This window comes from Drosophila obscura, unplaced genomic scaffold (assembly GCF_018151105.1).
Source record: "Drosophila obscura isolate BZ-5 IFL unplaced genomic scaffold, ASM1815110v1 contig_150, whole genome shotgun sequence".
NCBI classification, from domain to species: domain Eukaryota; kingdom Metazoa; phylum Arthropoda; class Insecta; order Diptera; family Drosophilidae; genus Drosophila; species Drosophila obscura.
This window is the reverse complement of record NW_024542736.1, coordinates 2,559,100-2,572,454: the sequence shown is the minus strand read 5'-3', so window position 1 is coordinate 2,572,454 and position 13,355 is coordinate 2,559,100. Positions and strand designations below refer to the sequence as shown.

Genomic DNA, 13,355 nt, shown 5'->3' with positions numbered 1-13,355 from the left:
TAACACCTGCGTGGCTGTCTGGTATCAATCCCCAACGAGTTTGATAAACCCTCTCACCTCATCCAATTGGTCATCGCTCGGTCAAGCCACATGCAAAGCGTCCGCTATTTAAACTTCTCCACTTGCCCCAGTAGTTCCATTCACGGCCATCAACCGATCAGCTGCGGGCGCGCGTACCAACACAATCTCTCCTCCAAGTGAAAGATTACAGGAAATTCCCCGAATCTAAAAATGCTGCGAATCGTTTTGGCTCTGGCATTTCTCGCCGCTGCAGTAAATTCCACGAATGTAAAGCAATGTAAGTTCACATAAAAAATAATTAAAAAGGATTTCTCAGTTGTACGATGAAAGATCTGGCCGGAAATTTATTACTCCAAAGAGGCTTCAAAGTTTATTGTCGTCTGTGAGTTTTAATCGAGTGAATTACGTGCTAGACTTTGGGTTTAGCTGTCCTCAACAATCTAGAGTTGATAACTTGCTACTGATTTAAAAAATATATGAGTGGAACTCAAGAGAGTCCTCCACTTTGATACTGCAAAGCACTCAAGAGTGTAAGTCCTCTGCTCTGCATTTTGATAGCCTATTTTTCTGCGCAGTTTAAAAAGTTGTTACTCAAGAGAGTCCACAGTTTTGATAGCGCTTATCATGTTCTAATCTGTTGAATGTTTTCCCACAAAATGTAGCCAACTTTTCTGCTCATACTTTCAGGCAAAGGCAAGCCATTTCCCTTGACCGTCCGAGTGCAGGATTGCGAAGAGCCGCCGTGTATTGTGTACAAGGGCACCACAGTAATCATGGAAGTACAGTTCCTGGGCAGTAAGTACTTGGCCCTGATCGAACATTGAACATTATTCTAAACGTACCCGTGATATTTGCAGATAACAACAACATCCAGAACATTACAGCCAAGACCACGGCCAAGGTGTTGGGCATGAATCTGCCCTACGATCTGCCCGAAGAGGTGTCCAATGTGTGCACCAATCTGATGTACGGCGCCATGTGTCCCATCGACAAGGGCGAGGACGTCACCTACCAGTTCAACTTCTATGTGGAGCCCAGTTTTCCGGAGATTACCGCCGATGTAACCGTAACGCTCGACGATGCGCAGGGCGAAGTCATCACGTGCTTTATCTGCAGCTGCAAGCTGCGCAAGGGAACGGCGGCAACCAAGGAGGAATATCTCCTGGACTGGCGCGACAATCAAAGCGAACTGAAGGCATAGACACACGGTCGTAGTACGCGACGCCACTCGTGTGGCCTGACTGAATATAGCCCACTTCTACTGGCCAATAAATGCAAAAATTATTCCCAAAGATTAAAAACCATTTGTTTACCCTGAGCACGTCACAGATTCCAGTGTACCCGTCGAATCGTCCAGTCGACTAGCCCATTTCCTCGATAAGATATAGCACAGTATATATATTTATATACAGTCATCGGTGACGTTGTGATTTGCACCGAAGGCCCGGTAATTTATTTCACTGATTTGACCAGTTGAATGGGCAATTAAAAGCGATTTGGTAATCATTTATTGACCGCCAGCCAGCGTATAGATCGCATTGGCCATATGGTCAAAACTTGGGCTCCCCTTATCGCCTCACCGCCCCCTTATACATTTTTTAGCTGGGTGCAAATGTACACTTGTCTAAATTCTAGGAAAAATACGCAGTTTTTTGACGAAGCTAGAGTAAAAGAAACTATAAACAAATCAATTATATTTAACTATGTGCGTACATATTAATCCAAAGGATTTGTGATTTTTAATATGTAGCCTTTTCTTTCGTGCCAACAGCTTAGCCAGCTTTTTGTCGTGAAAGTAATTAAATGCTTCTCGAATGATCTGTTCTTCTGTTTTTTCTTATAAACTAAACTGAACTTTTATTTTGCTAATCCTGACCTATCACTAACTTGTATTAGTTGTTCACTTGGATATGTACTCGCACAAGAGAAGTTCGAATTTGCAGGAGACACAGGGAGGAGGCCAGTGAGCGCCTTAGAACATTTTTATGCGCAGATTATATGAGTATAGTATTTAATATTTGTCATTTATGTAATATATAAAAATATTCTTCTTCAGTTTCTTGTTTGACTTCTAATATCAGAGACTTTTCGAGCTAGAGAAATTGGATTTTGTGTAGCGAATTACATTGAACGGATTTTATTTCCAATTATAATATTTATATTATATTTTATTATATTTTATATTATTATATATCTTATATATTGTAAATGCTTTCTATCAAGTGGTATTGAAATTTCAATTAAAATCTACTAGATTTTATGTGAATGAAAGATCTCCTTATTCTTCACTTTGTTTCTGGAAATTAATCATACATTTGGGAAAAAACTATTCACAGTGCATTTTGTATTTAAAGGAAATCTGATAAGCTTTGTGACTCGTCGTTTGTTTTTGGGAAATTAGCAAGTAGCAAGTAGCAATTAGCAGATAGCTCGGTACATTTCTCTTCTTCTTGCGGTCTAAAACCGATCACTACCTGAATACTTTAGCTGGCTGACCAGGTGTGTCGATGTCGGCGCTAATCAGGCTCGAGATTTGCGAATTATTTTATTTGATTCGATTATACGAGTGGGTAGCTTCCCGACCACTCAAATTTACACTTTATTGGCATTGTGTGGCAGATAGCAATGACCAATGGAAAGTTGAGATTATAATCGAAAAGCACGCGAGTGTCCCTTTTGGTTGGCTGTATGATGTACCTCTTTTTTTTTTGTTTCAATAAAAGAATACACAACGTCGTATACATGGGTAAAGCAAATCACCCCCACATACATCTCGTATGGGGCGGTGGCAGGGCTTTTAAAATTTTATTAAATATTGATGAGACCTCGCGGGTAAGGTAAGCTGAGGGATTTGTTTTTGGTTGATTTGGTTTGATTTCACATGCAAATGCACACATACATATATCACAGAATTTAAGGCCAATAAATGAAAGAGTTTTGCTCTACTTTTTCTGAACTTCTGCTCGTCTAGGTTCAGCTGGTGGTGCCATTGCCATTGCTATTGCCCTTGACCACCTTGATGTCGCAAACGAAGCACGTGGCAATGTCACCATCCTGATCCACCAGATAGATCTCGACCTTCACCCCAATCTCGGGATACTCGCCAATGGGGAAGACAAACAGATAGGTGACATCCTCCGTTGGGTACAGCGGACAGTAGGCCCCATACATGAGGTTCGGGCAAACGGCAGCCACATCTGGAGGCAGCTCGTAGGGCACCGTGATGATGCCCAAGGTGGTAGCCTTAACCATCGCTTTCATGCTCGTGATGTACTTGTCCACGGCGAAATCGATCTCGAAATACTGGATTGATCCTTTTATGACGTTGCAGGGCGGCGTGATGCAATTGTCTACGCGAACCTCCAGGGGGAAAGGGCTTGCTGCCGGAGCCTGTGCAAAGATTTCAGTTAATACTCTGAGAATGGAAGCCATGAGAGCTAGTGGTACTCACAGCGCCTAACTTCCGTGGCTAACTCGCTGGCGGCCCGGACCGTGGCCAACAATCCCAGAGAGATACAAATCAACACCTTGGCCTGCATAGTTCCACGTTTACATTGGTTTCGGCCAACCGGTGCGGACATCGTTTTATAGCCAAAGCCGAACCGGCTATTGAGTGAATTTTTGTCGGATTTGGTTTATCTAATCGGTGGCATTAGACTCGAATTGGTCGTGTTTGTTGTTTGGCCTGCGAAGGTGGCTGCTGTGGCACTCGATCGCATCTTTGCCCAATCAGTTGGCACTGACTAAGGGCAGAGATTAGGGAGTGCATACAGTAGAGCTCAACCTTTAGGTGACTTGATATATTAGAGCTGAGCACTGCCGGGCGGCATGGGGATGTACCCAAAACCCCAATGTTAGTGCTACAAATGCACCAATTTGTAGTGTGACGATCTATGTACATATTTTCTTACATCTATTACAGGAAATCACTTCAAACCTTGCGAATGGAAAGAGAAATCATCAAAATCGGGCAACAGAATTTTATCACTTCATCTTCGAGCTCCCCTCACAGTGCCAGGGAGCAGTGCAAAAATAAATCCTTGAGCAGCCACCACAGGCAGGCAGGCCACTAAGCCTGTCGATGGCAATGGACATACAAAAAAAAAAAACCCACAGACATTTCCTTCTCGGCCAAAGCCACTGACAATGGAACTTCTACGGCACACAGGAAGGGAAAATGTATAAAAGAAACAGAAGACTAAAAGTAAGCTGGAAAATATAATTCTGCCCTTGCCAAAAATTGTTGGCGCAAGGTAAGCAACGAGGTGAGCTTCAAATGTTGTCAATGTGCCGCATCTCCAGAGATTGAATGATAGGTTATTGAAATCCTTCAGCAGTGGTTCTGTGTTCTGCTTCGATCCACCCTTGCGGATTTTTGCGCAACCTTTTGGATGTTGGGCTGTGGATGGGGATGGTTTGCTGACTTGGTTTGGCATGTGGAAAGGACAGGACAGGACAGGACAGCTTCAGCGCAGCATGAGATTTCCTCAAAATGCTTTTGAACTTGCTATCAGTCCCCTGTCCCTGTCCCTTTCCCATATGGCCTCTCTTACTGGGAAAACTGTCGCCGCTTCTCACATGTAATTGTTGTGACATTATTTAATATGTCAAAGCAATGGAAAATCCTGCACGACAGAATATAGCCGCCTCCACCCCAACCCCCATCCAAAGAAAAGCGAGTGGGAAATGTATCTTCGGGGGCGCTTTCACCTTTCGCCGACAATGGGAACCGCAATATTTGATTAGCATCAGTCAGCCAGAGCCTTGATTCATTGATTCTCCATCCGACCGGCTCGATTCTATTTACGGCAGCATCTAAGTAATGCAATTATCCGGGCCAGGCCCGGGCCGGAGCCGGGGCCGGAAAATCTGATGCCAGCATACTTTTGCAGGCAAACATTTCCACTTAGTCCGGTTTCCGTTTGCACTTTTGTGTGCCAAAAATGTTCCGCCCCTTCGTCCTTCTTTTGCTGCTTCTTCGATTTTGCATATTCCCAAATGTATTGCACGGATGTTCGGCTTATCTTTGATGTACCTTTTTTTTTTTTTTTGCTTTTTCCTTCTTGAAAATACTCGCATCGATAAGGTGAGCGAGCTTTTTATATTTATTGATTTTCTCGTGTCTGAGGAAAAGTATGCAACTAAAGTTGACTAAAATTGTTTGGCTTGGAAGGGGGAATTCGGTTGTTTTAATATTTGAATAGACTGGTTAGCTACCCAGCTGCAGCTGCAGCCCCACAGTAGCACAGTTAACTCAATTAATTTGTCAAATCAAGTCCGACATCAAATGCCAGCGCCAAAGCCAAACAATTTGTCACGCCAATCCCGTTGGCCTTACAGCCCTGACAGCCAGCCCCCATCCTGCTCCCACACACACACCCACTCCGCTGTCTGTTCTATTTCAATTTGATATTTGTTTGTACGTAATTCAATACCGAATGACAAACTGGCTGACTGGCTGGCTGGCTGGCTGGCTGGTGATTCTTTGTGTCTCAATTAGGCGACAATTTGATTTTCGTGTTGTTAATTTTTCATTAAATTTTTGGGAACCCCCGAGAGTTCCCGGCGCCGCCGTGTGTTGTCAATTAATAGAGGAATTTCTGAAAGTCACGCCCAATTGCGCAGGAACCCCAGAACCTTTCCATCCCCCCGCCCCCTCAACAGGTGCCTGTGATTGGGGTCAGGTCAGAGGCAACCCTTATGCTCTCCAGGGGGGTGGGGCTGGGCTCTGTCTGTAGTTGTAGTTGTAACTATTCGAGTGCATTCAGCTGTTTCCGTTTTAACAAGGCAACGAACGTGTGTAGCATTGTATTTGTTTTGTGGCCACTGACCAACTGGCCTTGAGACAATTTTTCCACAATTTTTCCACCTGCATTATTACGAAGAAAGGAAGGAAGGATGGAAGGAAGGAAGGTCCCTTTCGCTTTGCTGCACACTTTGATATAGTCGCACTCCTACATAGAGACTCGCCTCGTCGCCTTTTTTGCCAAATTGCAATTTGCATATGCCGTCATGCAAAAATGGTTTTTATTAAATATTTCCAGCATGTCAGGGCCCAGGCAAAGGCCCTGCCAGGGATGCTAATTAATTTGCTCACAGCCCGCTACCATGCCCTGCCCTGCCCTGCACTGCTGTGAGTCTGCACTGGGGGGGCTGTGTAATTAAATGAATGCAAAATTCATGTTTCCCGAAATCAAGAGAAACATGCGTTTCAACAAGTTCTAGCTGTTGAGTAATTTCTCCCCACTTACGTGCTGGCATTTGTGGGCATGTGTCCCTGTTCGCTTCTCCGCCTGCCAACACAATTTCCACCTGAGAAATGTGACCGCTTCAAGCGAAAAGAAGTTCAATGCATTTGCATAATAATGTACAGGTTTGCTTTCCCCTCAAAGCTCTCACTCGCTGGTAAGTACGAGTATAATTAAAATGTTAGTTTGATGCCAGGCAATACATAATTTGAGAGGCTATAATTTCCACTTTCCTGGCATTGATGTTGATGGGTGGCCCCAAGTACAAGGCAGGAATTCCAAGGAAAATACTTTGCAATTTCCAAGGAAATATTAAAGGAACTCGTGTTAGAAGTAGAAGCTTACAAAGTTGCTTAAATATAAGTGAAATTAATTTCGCAATCAAATAAACTTTTATTTTTTATTTAGGAAATTTTCTTGATTGAGAAATGTCAAAGGAAACGTATAAGAAGAAAACGAGTAAATTTCGGCTGTGGGTAGCAATTGGCAGAGCTACCAAAATCCACATTTTTCTATGCTTTAACTAAATAAAACTAAACCGAATAAAAGTATTTTCAGTAAGCAGATTATGCATCGCATTGCTCAACTAATTCAATCACTTTCAAGTGCACTTCCAGATCCACCCCCGGAGTTATTTTCCGGGACTAAAATGTCACGTAAAATGTATTAAATCCTCATTAACGCACAAATTAATTACATATAAAAAAAAATGCAAATTAAACAAACTGTTCCGCCAATTGAATGCGCACATCCCTTCGCATGTCATGTCCCGCAATTATTTACCCATTTGCTGGATGTTGTACGTAAATATTTTGGAAATCAATTGCCGGCTGGGAGCGAAATCGCTTAGCTAATTTGCATATAAAACAGTTGAATTTGTGAACAAAATCTGAAAATATTGATGAAATTTGGGCACAAGGATCTCTGCCCTGCTGCAGTCACCCCTTGACTCTGCCCTGACTTCCCGTGCTGCTCGACTCGACTCGACTCGTCTCTGGTGCTGGTCTGGTGCTCTCGTCGAGTCAAGTGGGTGTAAGAAATTGTATAAAACTTGCTACAAATTGGCTATGCATATAAATTGATGTTAATGCGCCGCTTTACAGAGTGCTTAGGGTTGCGCCTGTCCGGCCGGTAGCCCAAGAGTATGCCACGCAAATCGTAATTCCCCAACTCGAATCTTGTCCTAATCTTGTGTGCCGGTCGGCCTGGCTATCGTTTGCTAATGTGCCGGGTCCAAGTGGGCCTGCACCCGAAGCCCCAGTCCCCCAGACCGCAACAGGTGTTCGTACGCAGTGGGCGACCTTATCAGTGCCCCAAAATAAAGTGGGTTTGCACTCAGAAAGTTCGCATGTACTGGCCGGGCCACTGTTCGAGCACTATGACCATCGATTATGCCTGTTCTGGCGTGACTAATGTTTTGACTTATCTTCTGCGATGTTTGTTCACATGGTAATCAGGAGGAGTCATACATAATTCATTAAAATATAGCCAGCGATAATGAGGCTTCCCAGTTAAAGACAGTGAAAGCGGCACACGTGACCCGACACCTTACTGCTGGGGTACTCAGCTTATATATTTGCTTGCCCATCCTCTTTCCCCACAATGCATAATATTCTAGCTCTCTATATTTTCAGCAACGAATTACTATCCGATCGGTATATCTCGCTCGTTATATATCCGGTCTCAGCAACGCCAAGTAGTTTTTTTTATCCTGATTATGATTATGATTATATCTGCTCCAGATTCGACTCTATATGCAGTAGCTGTGAACTTACACCATGATTCTACAACTCAAAACAGGCAGACAGACAGGCTGGCCTACATCGAGTCGGCTATTGCTGCTTCCGACCAGCTGTCCCATACATCTGCATTATTATATTTATATATACCCATTTGCGTACCGAGTAGAATAATCTCAGGCATTTCCGAGCTAAAGATAAGATCAATCTTTCTGGCATATGAAAACATTGACGCGGTGTTCCCTGCTTCATCCCATTTTGAGTTCGATTAGGACGTACTAAGAGTCGTAAAAGGTGTTCAATGTTCCCTGATTCAAACTCAGTGCAGAACGGATTAGATTATGATCCGAGTGCAAGAGCACCAAGTTGGCCAGCCATCAGTTAGGGTATAAATACCCCTCTGATAGCCCAGTTTGGGCAACACAAACCAAAGTGCCTGCAAAGAGAACAGAACTTGCCAAGCCAAAGCAGCCAAGAAATCACCAAGCCACGAAAATGTCCAACATTAAGAAGTTTTGTCTGTGCCTAATGCTGGCCCTGGCTTGGACCCTGATCAGTGCGGATACTCCCATCAGACACTGTGCGGATGCCAGCATTCCCCTGCCGCTGATGGTGCAGATCGATGAGTGCGAAACGCTGCCCTGCGACCTGTGGAAGGGATCCGAGGCCAAGATCGACATCCAGTTCGTTGCCAGTAAGTCTGAGCAAAGAGAAAGCCCAAAAATATAAATGCTAATTGGTCGTTTGGCCTGCTTTACCTTCTTATAGCTCGCAATTCCATGAAGCAGTTGTCCGCCGAAGTGCGTCTGACCTCGCTGGGCATGACCATACCCTACGATCTGGAGGCCAGCCGTGCAAATGTGTGCCAGAATCTGCTGCACGGCGCCTACTGTCCCCTGGATGCCGGCGAGGATGTCACCTACGAGCTGCTGCTGCCAGTGGCCAGCAGTCAACCGGAGGTGCCCACACGCCTGGAGGTACGACTGCTCGATGTGGAGAATGGCAATCGGGTGGTGTCCTGCTTCGTGGCCGATACGCGCGTCAAGAAGCCCAGTTCGGGGTAGGATGAACTGATGACTGATGACTGTGTTGAGGGGTCTAGGCTAAGTCGAGACATTGCATCAATGTTTCTGCACTGAGCATCTGGCGATGCCAATTAATAGGCGTAAGTTGTTGTGGCCCTAAGCCCGACAAACACTATTAGCAGTTATGAATAAATAATAAGGGGGAAAGCATTATGAATAATAAACATGAACATCTCAGCTAATTACTTCCACATGTGTGTTGCTGCTGTGTTTCTGTGTGTGTGCCAGACTACGACTACGGCAGCTTAGCTGGACCCACACACAACTCCTTGGGGGCAGAGGAGGCGCTATGAATCGGCTTAATTAAATGACGCAGAAAATTACGCAACACCGCAGCTCGCAGCTCGCAAGGGGGAGCAAGGAGAAGTCTTAACTTTCAGGTGGTGCGTGCGGTTTTTTCCAGCAGCAGCTCCTTTCATAAAATTGTAAACTTTTCATTGGACTGGCTGGCGGGCTGGCGGGCTGGCTGACTCTCCCTTCCATTTACACGCAGGGCCATGGGCCATGGCACCTATGGCTTCCTTCCTGCCTGCAGCGCGCTAATTGGCTTTTCAACACTTTGGAGCTTCCGACTCGACTCGACTCGACTCGACTGCTTCGATGATGGGCTCTAATGAATAAGCTCTGATGGCGGCGCATATCCGTCGGTTAGCTAATTGAGTCGTTGACTAGGTGCTGACATATAACATGTGCTGCCAAGGGCTACAAATTGGAACCCATCCGCAGGGAACTCTCCATCCCCAAAAGTACACTCTGTTGGGTTCAAGTTCAGCTGCACTAGGAAATGAAATGCACTCAATCGAAACGATCTGCTGATGATACAAATTTAGCAAATTACCAGCGATATATTTTTAATAAAAATAGAACCCAACTAATTAATGGATCGGGCGTAGTCATGTTGTTTACATTGGAGCCAGAGGATCAACTGTGGCGCTCATTGCATGATGAAACTCATTCGGATCGGTTGGCTCTTGGCCTGTGTGTGGTGGTTACAGCTAACCAACCAAGTGGCTGGAGGATGAGAGCTCTTTTTACGAAATTGAACCATATCAAAAGGTATCAAATTTAAAGTTTATTTTTAGTTGGAATAAATCAAAAGTAATTTAAACTTTTTGTCGCAGAAAGCCATCGTGTCCATCCAACGCATCAAGGTGTTCGGCGAGTCGCGCTACATGAGGGTCAAGGTGCGCATACACGAGGATCGCACCCATTTCGATCTGAATGTGCGCTTGGTCCGGCAGCTGGGCAGCAACCATCTGGTGATGAATGTCAAGGTGCGCGTCCGGCCCGATGGCCGGGCTGAGTTCGTCCGCTTGTTCGAGCTGAAACGCATCAATTTCTGTGGCTTCCTCAGCGAGTACAATGCCAGCCCCATGCTGCGGATGTTGTTCAAGAAAACGGTCATACTGAGCGACATCATTGAGTGCCCCATCCGGGTGGGCAACTACTCCATGCTGAATGCCGATATGGCCGAAAATATCTCACCGGATGGCGTGCAGAATGGCACCTACAACTTCTTCACTGAAATTGTCGAGGAGAGCGGAGAGATAGCCAAAGTTTTTGCCATGCAGATCACCTCGATTGTACATATCATAGAGCCGCCAGAAAATGACGAGTGATTTATTATCGTAATCTAATAAATGGCTGACATTAAGCTGCAGCATGGAGCAGAACGGAGATCTGTCGCTGATCTGCCGCTGATCTGCCGCTGATCTGCCCTCTGGCAGTTGGTTCCCATTGCGCCATGAAACTCATTCAGATCGCATTGTTTTTGTCGCTGTTCCAGCTGATATTCTCCAATGAAAATGGTTCGAAATCGTTGTGGGATGATGAAGATTCCTCGTATCAGGTATTGTTGCTTTCCATGGTTGAACGATCGCTCATGGCGTTGCCCTGCCTTACAGAAACCCATTCTCCGCATCAGCAACATCCACGTTTACGGCGAGTCGCGCTATATGAAGGCGTTCACCTACATCCATGACGATCGCTACCATTTCGATCTGAATTTGCGGCTCAGACAGGAGCTGGGCAGCAATTTTCTCATCTTCAATTTGAAGGTGCGCGTCAGGCCCGAGGGTGGCGCGATTTTTGTGACTCTGCTGCAGATGAAGAACCTGGATCTCTGCGGCTTCTTGTACGACTTTTCGGGCAGTCCCATGCTGCGGTATTTTCTCAAATCGAGCATGCAGATGAGCGAGGTCATTAGGTGTCCCGTGCGAGTGGGCAACTTCTCGCTGGCGAATATCAGTGCGTACGATCTCTATCCAGCGAATCTGCAGAATGGCACCTACAGGTTCTTCGTGGAGGTCGTCGAGGGAACCGGAGAGATTGCCAAGGTTTTTGCTCTACAGGTGACCACGGACATCACAGTGCCAGGCCAAGAATAAACTGTAAACCCGTGCAGAGTGTGTGCGAACAAAGGACTAGGACACGGACACGGACACGGACACATATGTAATTACGGCACATCCCATCCCCACCCATGTACGTCCCGGTGTCCATCACCCTCCTGCTGCAACCCCCCCGCCGCTTGTATTGTAAGCGGATTGCCCAACAATTTTCCCCTAGCAATTCGCATTTTCCGCTTTCAGTTTTTCCATTATGCGTCATGCGTCCGCTCCTCGCCTCGTTCTTGGTGGCATTTTCCCCCTCTTATAACGTGTGTGTACTCGACGTATTGTATTGAAAATCGCTTAAAGTGCAGAGTCCGATTATGGTGATTATCTCTAGACTATCGAGACTTGCGTGTCTCTCTTTGAGGTTTTTTTTTTTTATTTCCCGCGGGATACTTGCGGTATTCAGAAGCCATATGTGCTCTTTGTTTGCGTAATTTTCGTATAATTAATAGAAAAACAATATGTTCAATGGCCAATCAATGGGGAAGCCAAGTCAAGCCAGTCAGGCAACTATCTTTCCTATATTTATATACATTTTTTGCATTTATATAATGATAAAAGCTTCTTTGCTTGTTGGCCACATAAGCCACTAAAACCCTTTCCCCAAGTCAAGTTGGTAAAAAGCATTCTTTTGACTTTCCCTTTTCTCTCTTTCACTCTTTCTCTCTTTCACTCTTTCTGTCTCTCTGAATGTAATATGATATTTTAATGGATGTTGAAATATTCCTGGCCCGGTTAATTAAAATCCGTAATGCGGTTTTCAGACCGTATTATTTTCTACAGTTTTTATTTTTTTGCGTTAAAGGGGTTGGCCCTGCTTCCTGGTCACACACACACACACACCCTCTGATCGGAAATGTCTTTATTCACGCACAATCAAATCACTTTGCCAATTCAATTTGGCGAAAATAATGTGAATATCTTGGGGATGGGCAAATGGAAATCCCCACTGACTGGCTGCAGAGCTAAGAAAATTCCAACAATTTCAAGTAGCAGGCAGGGGGGAATGGGCACGGACCTCACGTGAAGTGCCAATGCCTGCTATCAAGTGTCGCACTTATGTGTGACCTTTGCAAATTCAATTTGTCGCCTTTTTATCTACAAATATTTTCTATTAGCCTCGTCGATACGACGAGGGCAACTTTTCAATTTCATGTGCTGGAGAGAGAGGGTCAATAGCTTCAGATTTCACTCAGAAAATCGATGCTGCATTGCACAATATATGAGTTTCTGGGACTATGAAAGACTATGGGACTATTGAAGGATTTTAAACTTGATTGGATGGAGATTTCTGAGATTTAGAGTGGGGTCTTACTACTGTTTCTAGCAAGCAAGATTGGAAATGATTTTCAAAAACTTTCGGCACCACCTCCGCATGTTCTCACACATCCCCATATTCATATTAAAATTGAATCAATCAAAATCGATTTTAGACACAGCCAAGTTAACGTCGAATTCAATTTAGAGGCGACTTAAAATGAAATTTAAAATAAAACGAAAAATTGTGTGTGTGTGTGTGCCCTGTGCCGTGATGGGTGGGTGGGCGTTCGTCCATCCATCTGGCCATTTCTTTTCGAGGCTCAACGGTTCTGGCAATTAAAAAGGCGTTGAGTTGGGCAATTAAACACACGAACCTGCCGCAAAATAATTCACTTAAATAACGCAATGTTGCGTAATTCAGTTTCACAGTTTTGTAATTAAAAGCATTTGCATAAGAATCGCATAGAGCCAATCAGCAGCAATCCCCCAGCCTCGGGCATACTTTCATGCCACTCTAATTAAAACTGGCCCCTCAGTGCTGGTCGGCTCTGCTCGGCTCGGCTTGGTCCTGGTTCTCCCTCAAAGGTCATCAACATCTCCAGCGAG

The 13,355-nt window shown here is 44.9% G+C and overlaps 5 protein-coding genes across 5 annotated transcripts; 4 read left to right on the top strand and 1 right to left on the bottom strand.

Annotated features, from left to right (window-relative positions):
* Positions 1-203: 203 nt before the first annotated feature.
* Positions 204-1,342, top strand: LOC121405548 (mite group 2 allergen Lep d 2). The gene is made up of 3 exons (XM_041596462.1): positions 204-298; positions 709-816; positions 879-1,342. Exons 1-3 carry the CDS (start codon positions 232-234, stop codon positions 1,220-1,222), a joined length of 519 nt encoding a protein of 172 aa, XP_041452396.1. The 5' UTR covers positions 204-231; the 3' UTR covers positions 1,223-1,342.
* A 1,418-nt stretch (positions 1,343-2,760) lies between these two features.
* Positions 2,761-3,568, bottom strand: LOC111078731 (NPC intracellular cholesterol transporter 2 homolog a). Its single transcript, XM_041591588.1, has 2 exons — positions 3,460-3,568; positions 2,761-3,397 (listed from the first exon to the last, which is right to left on the bottom strand). The coding sequence occupies exons 1-2, from the start codon at positions 3,558-3,560 to the stop codon at positions 2,995-2,997; spliced, it is 504 nt and encodes a 167-aa protein (XP_041447522.1). The 5' UTR covers positions 3,561-3,568; the 3' UTR covers positions 2,761-2,994.
* A 4,874-nt stretch (positions 3,569-8,442) lies between these two features.
* LOC111082539 lies at positions 8,443-9,265 on the top strand. Its single transcript, XM_022378763.2, has 2 exons — positions 8,443-8,702; positions 8,777-9,265. The coding sequence occupies exons 1-2, from the start codon at positions 8,504-8,506 to the stop codon at positions 9,070-9,072; spliced, it is 495 nt and encodes a 164-aa protein (XP_022234455.2). The 5' UTR covers positions 8,443-8,503; the 3' UTR covers positions 9,073-9,265.
* On the top strand, positions 9,259-10,712 carry LOC111076894. The gene is made up of 3 exons (XM_022370975.2): positions 9,259-9,291; positions 10,102-10,149; positions 10,215-10,712. The coding sequence occupies exons 1-3, from the start codon at positions 9,259-9,261 to the stop codon at positions 10,710-10,712; spliced, it is 579 nt and encodes a 192-aa protein (XP_022226667.2).
* Positions 10,713-10,837: 125 nt separating this feature from the next.
* LOC111076975 lies at positions 10,838-11,480 on the top strand. The gene is made up of 2 exons (XM_022371094.2): positions 10,838-10,942; positions 10,998-11,480. The coding sequence occupies exons 1-2, from the start codon at positions 10,838-10,840 to the stop codon at positions 11,478-11,480; spliced, it is 588 nt and encodes a 195-aa protein (XP_022226786.2).
* Positions 11,481-13,355: the final 1,875 nt, after the last annotated feature.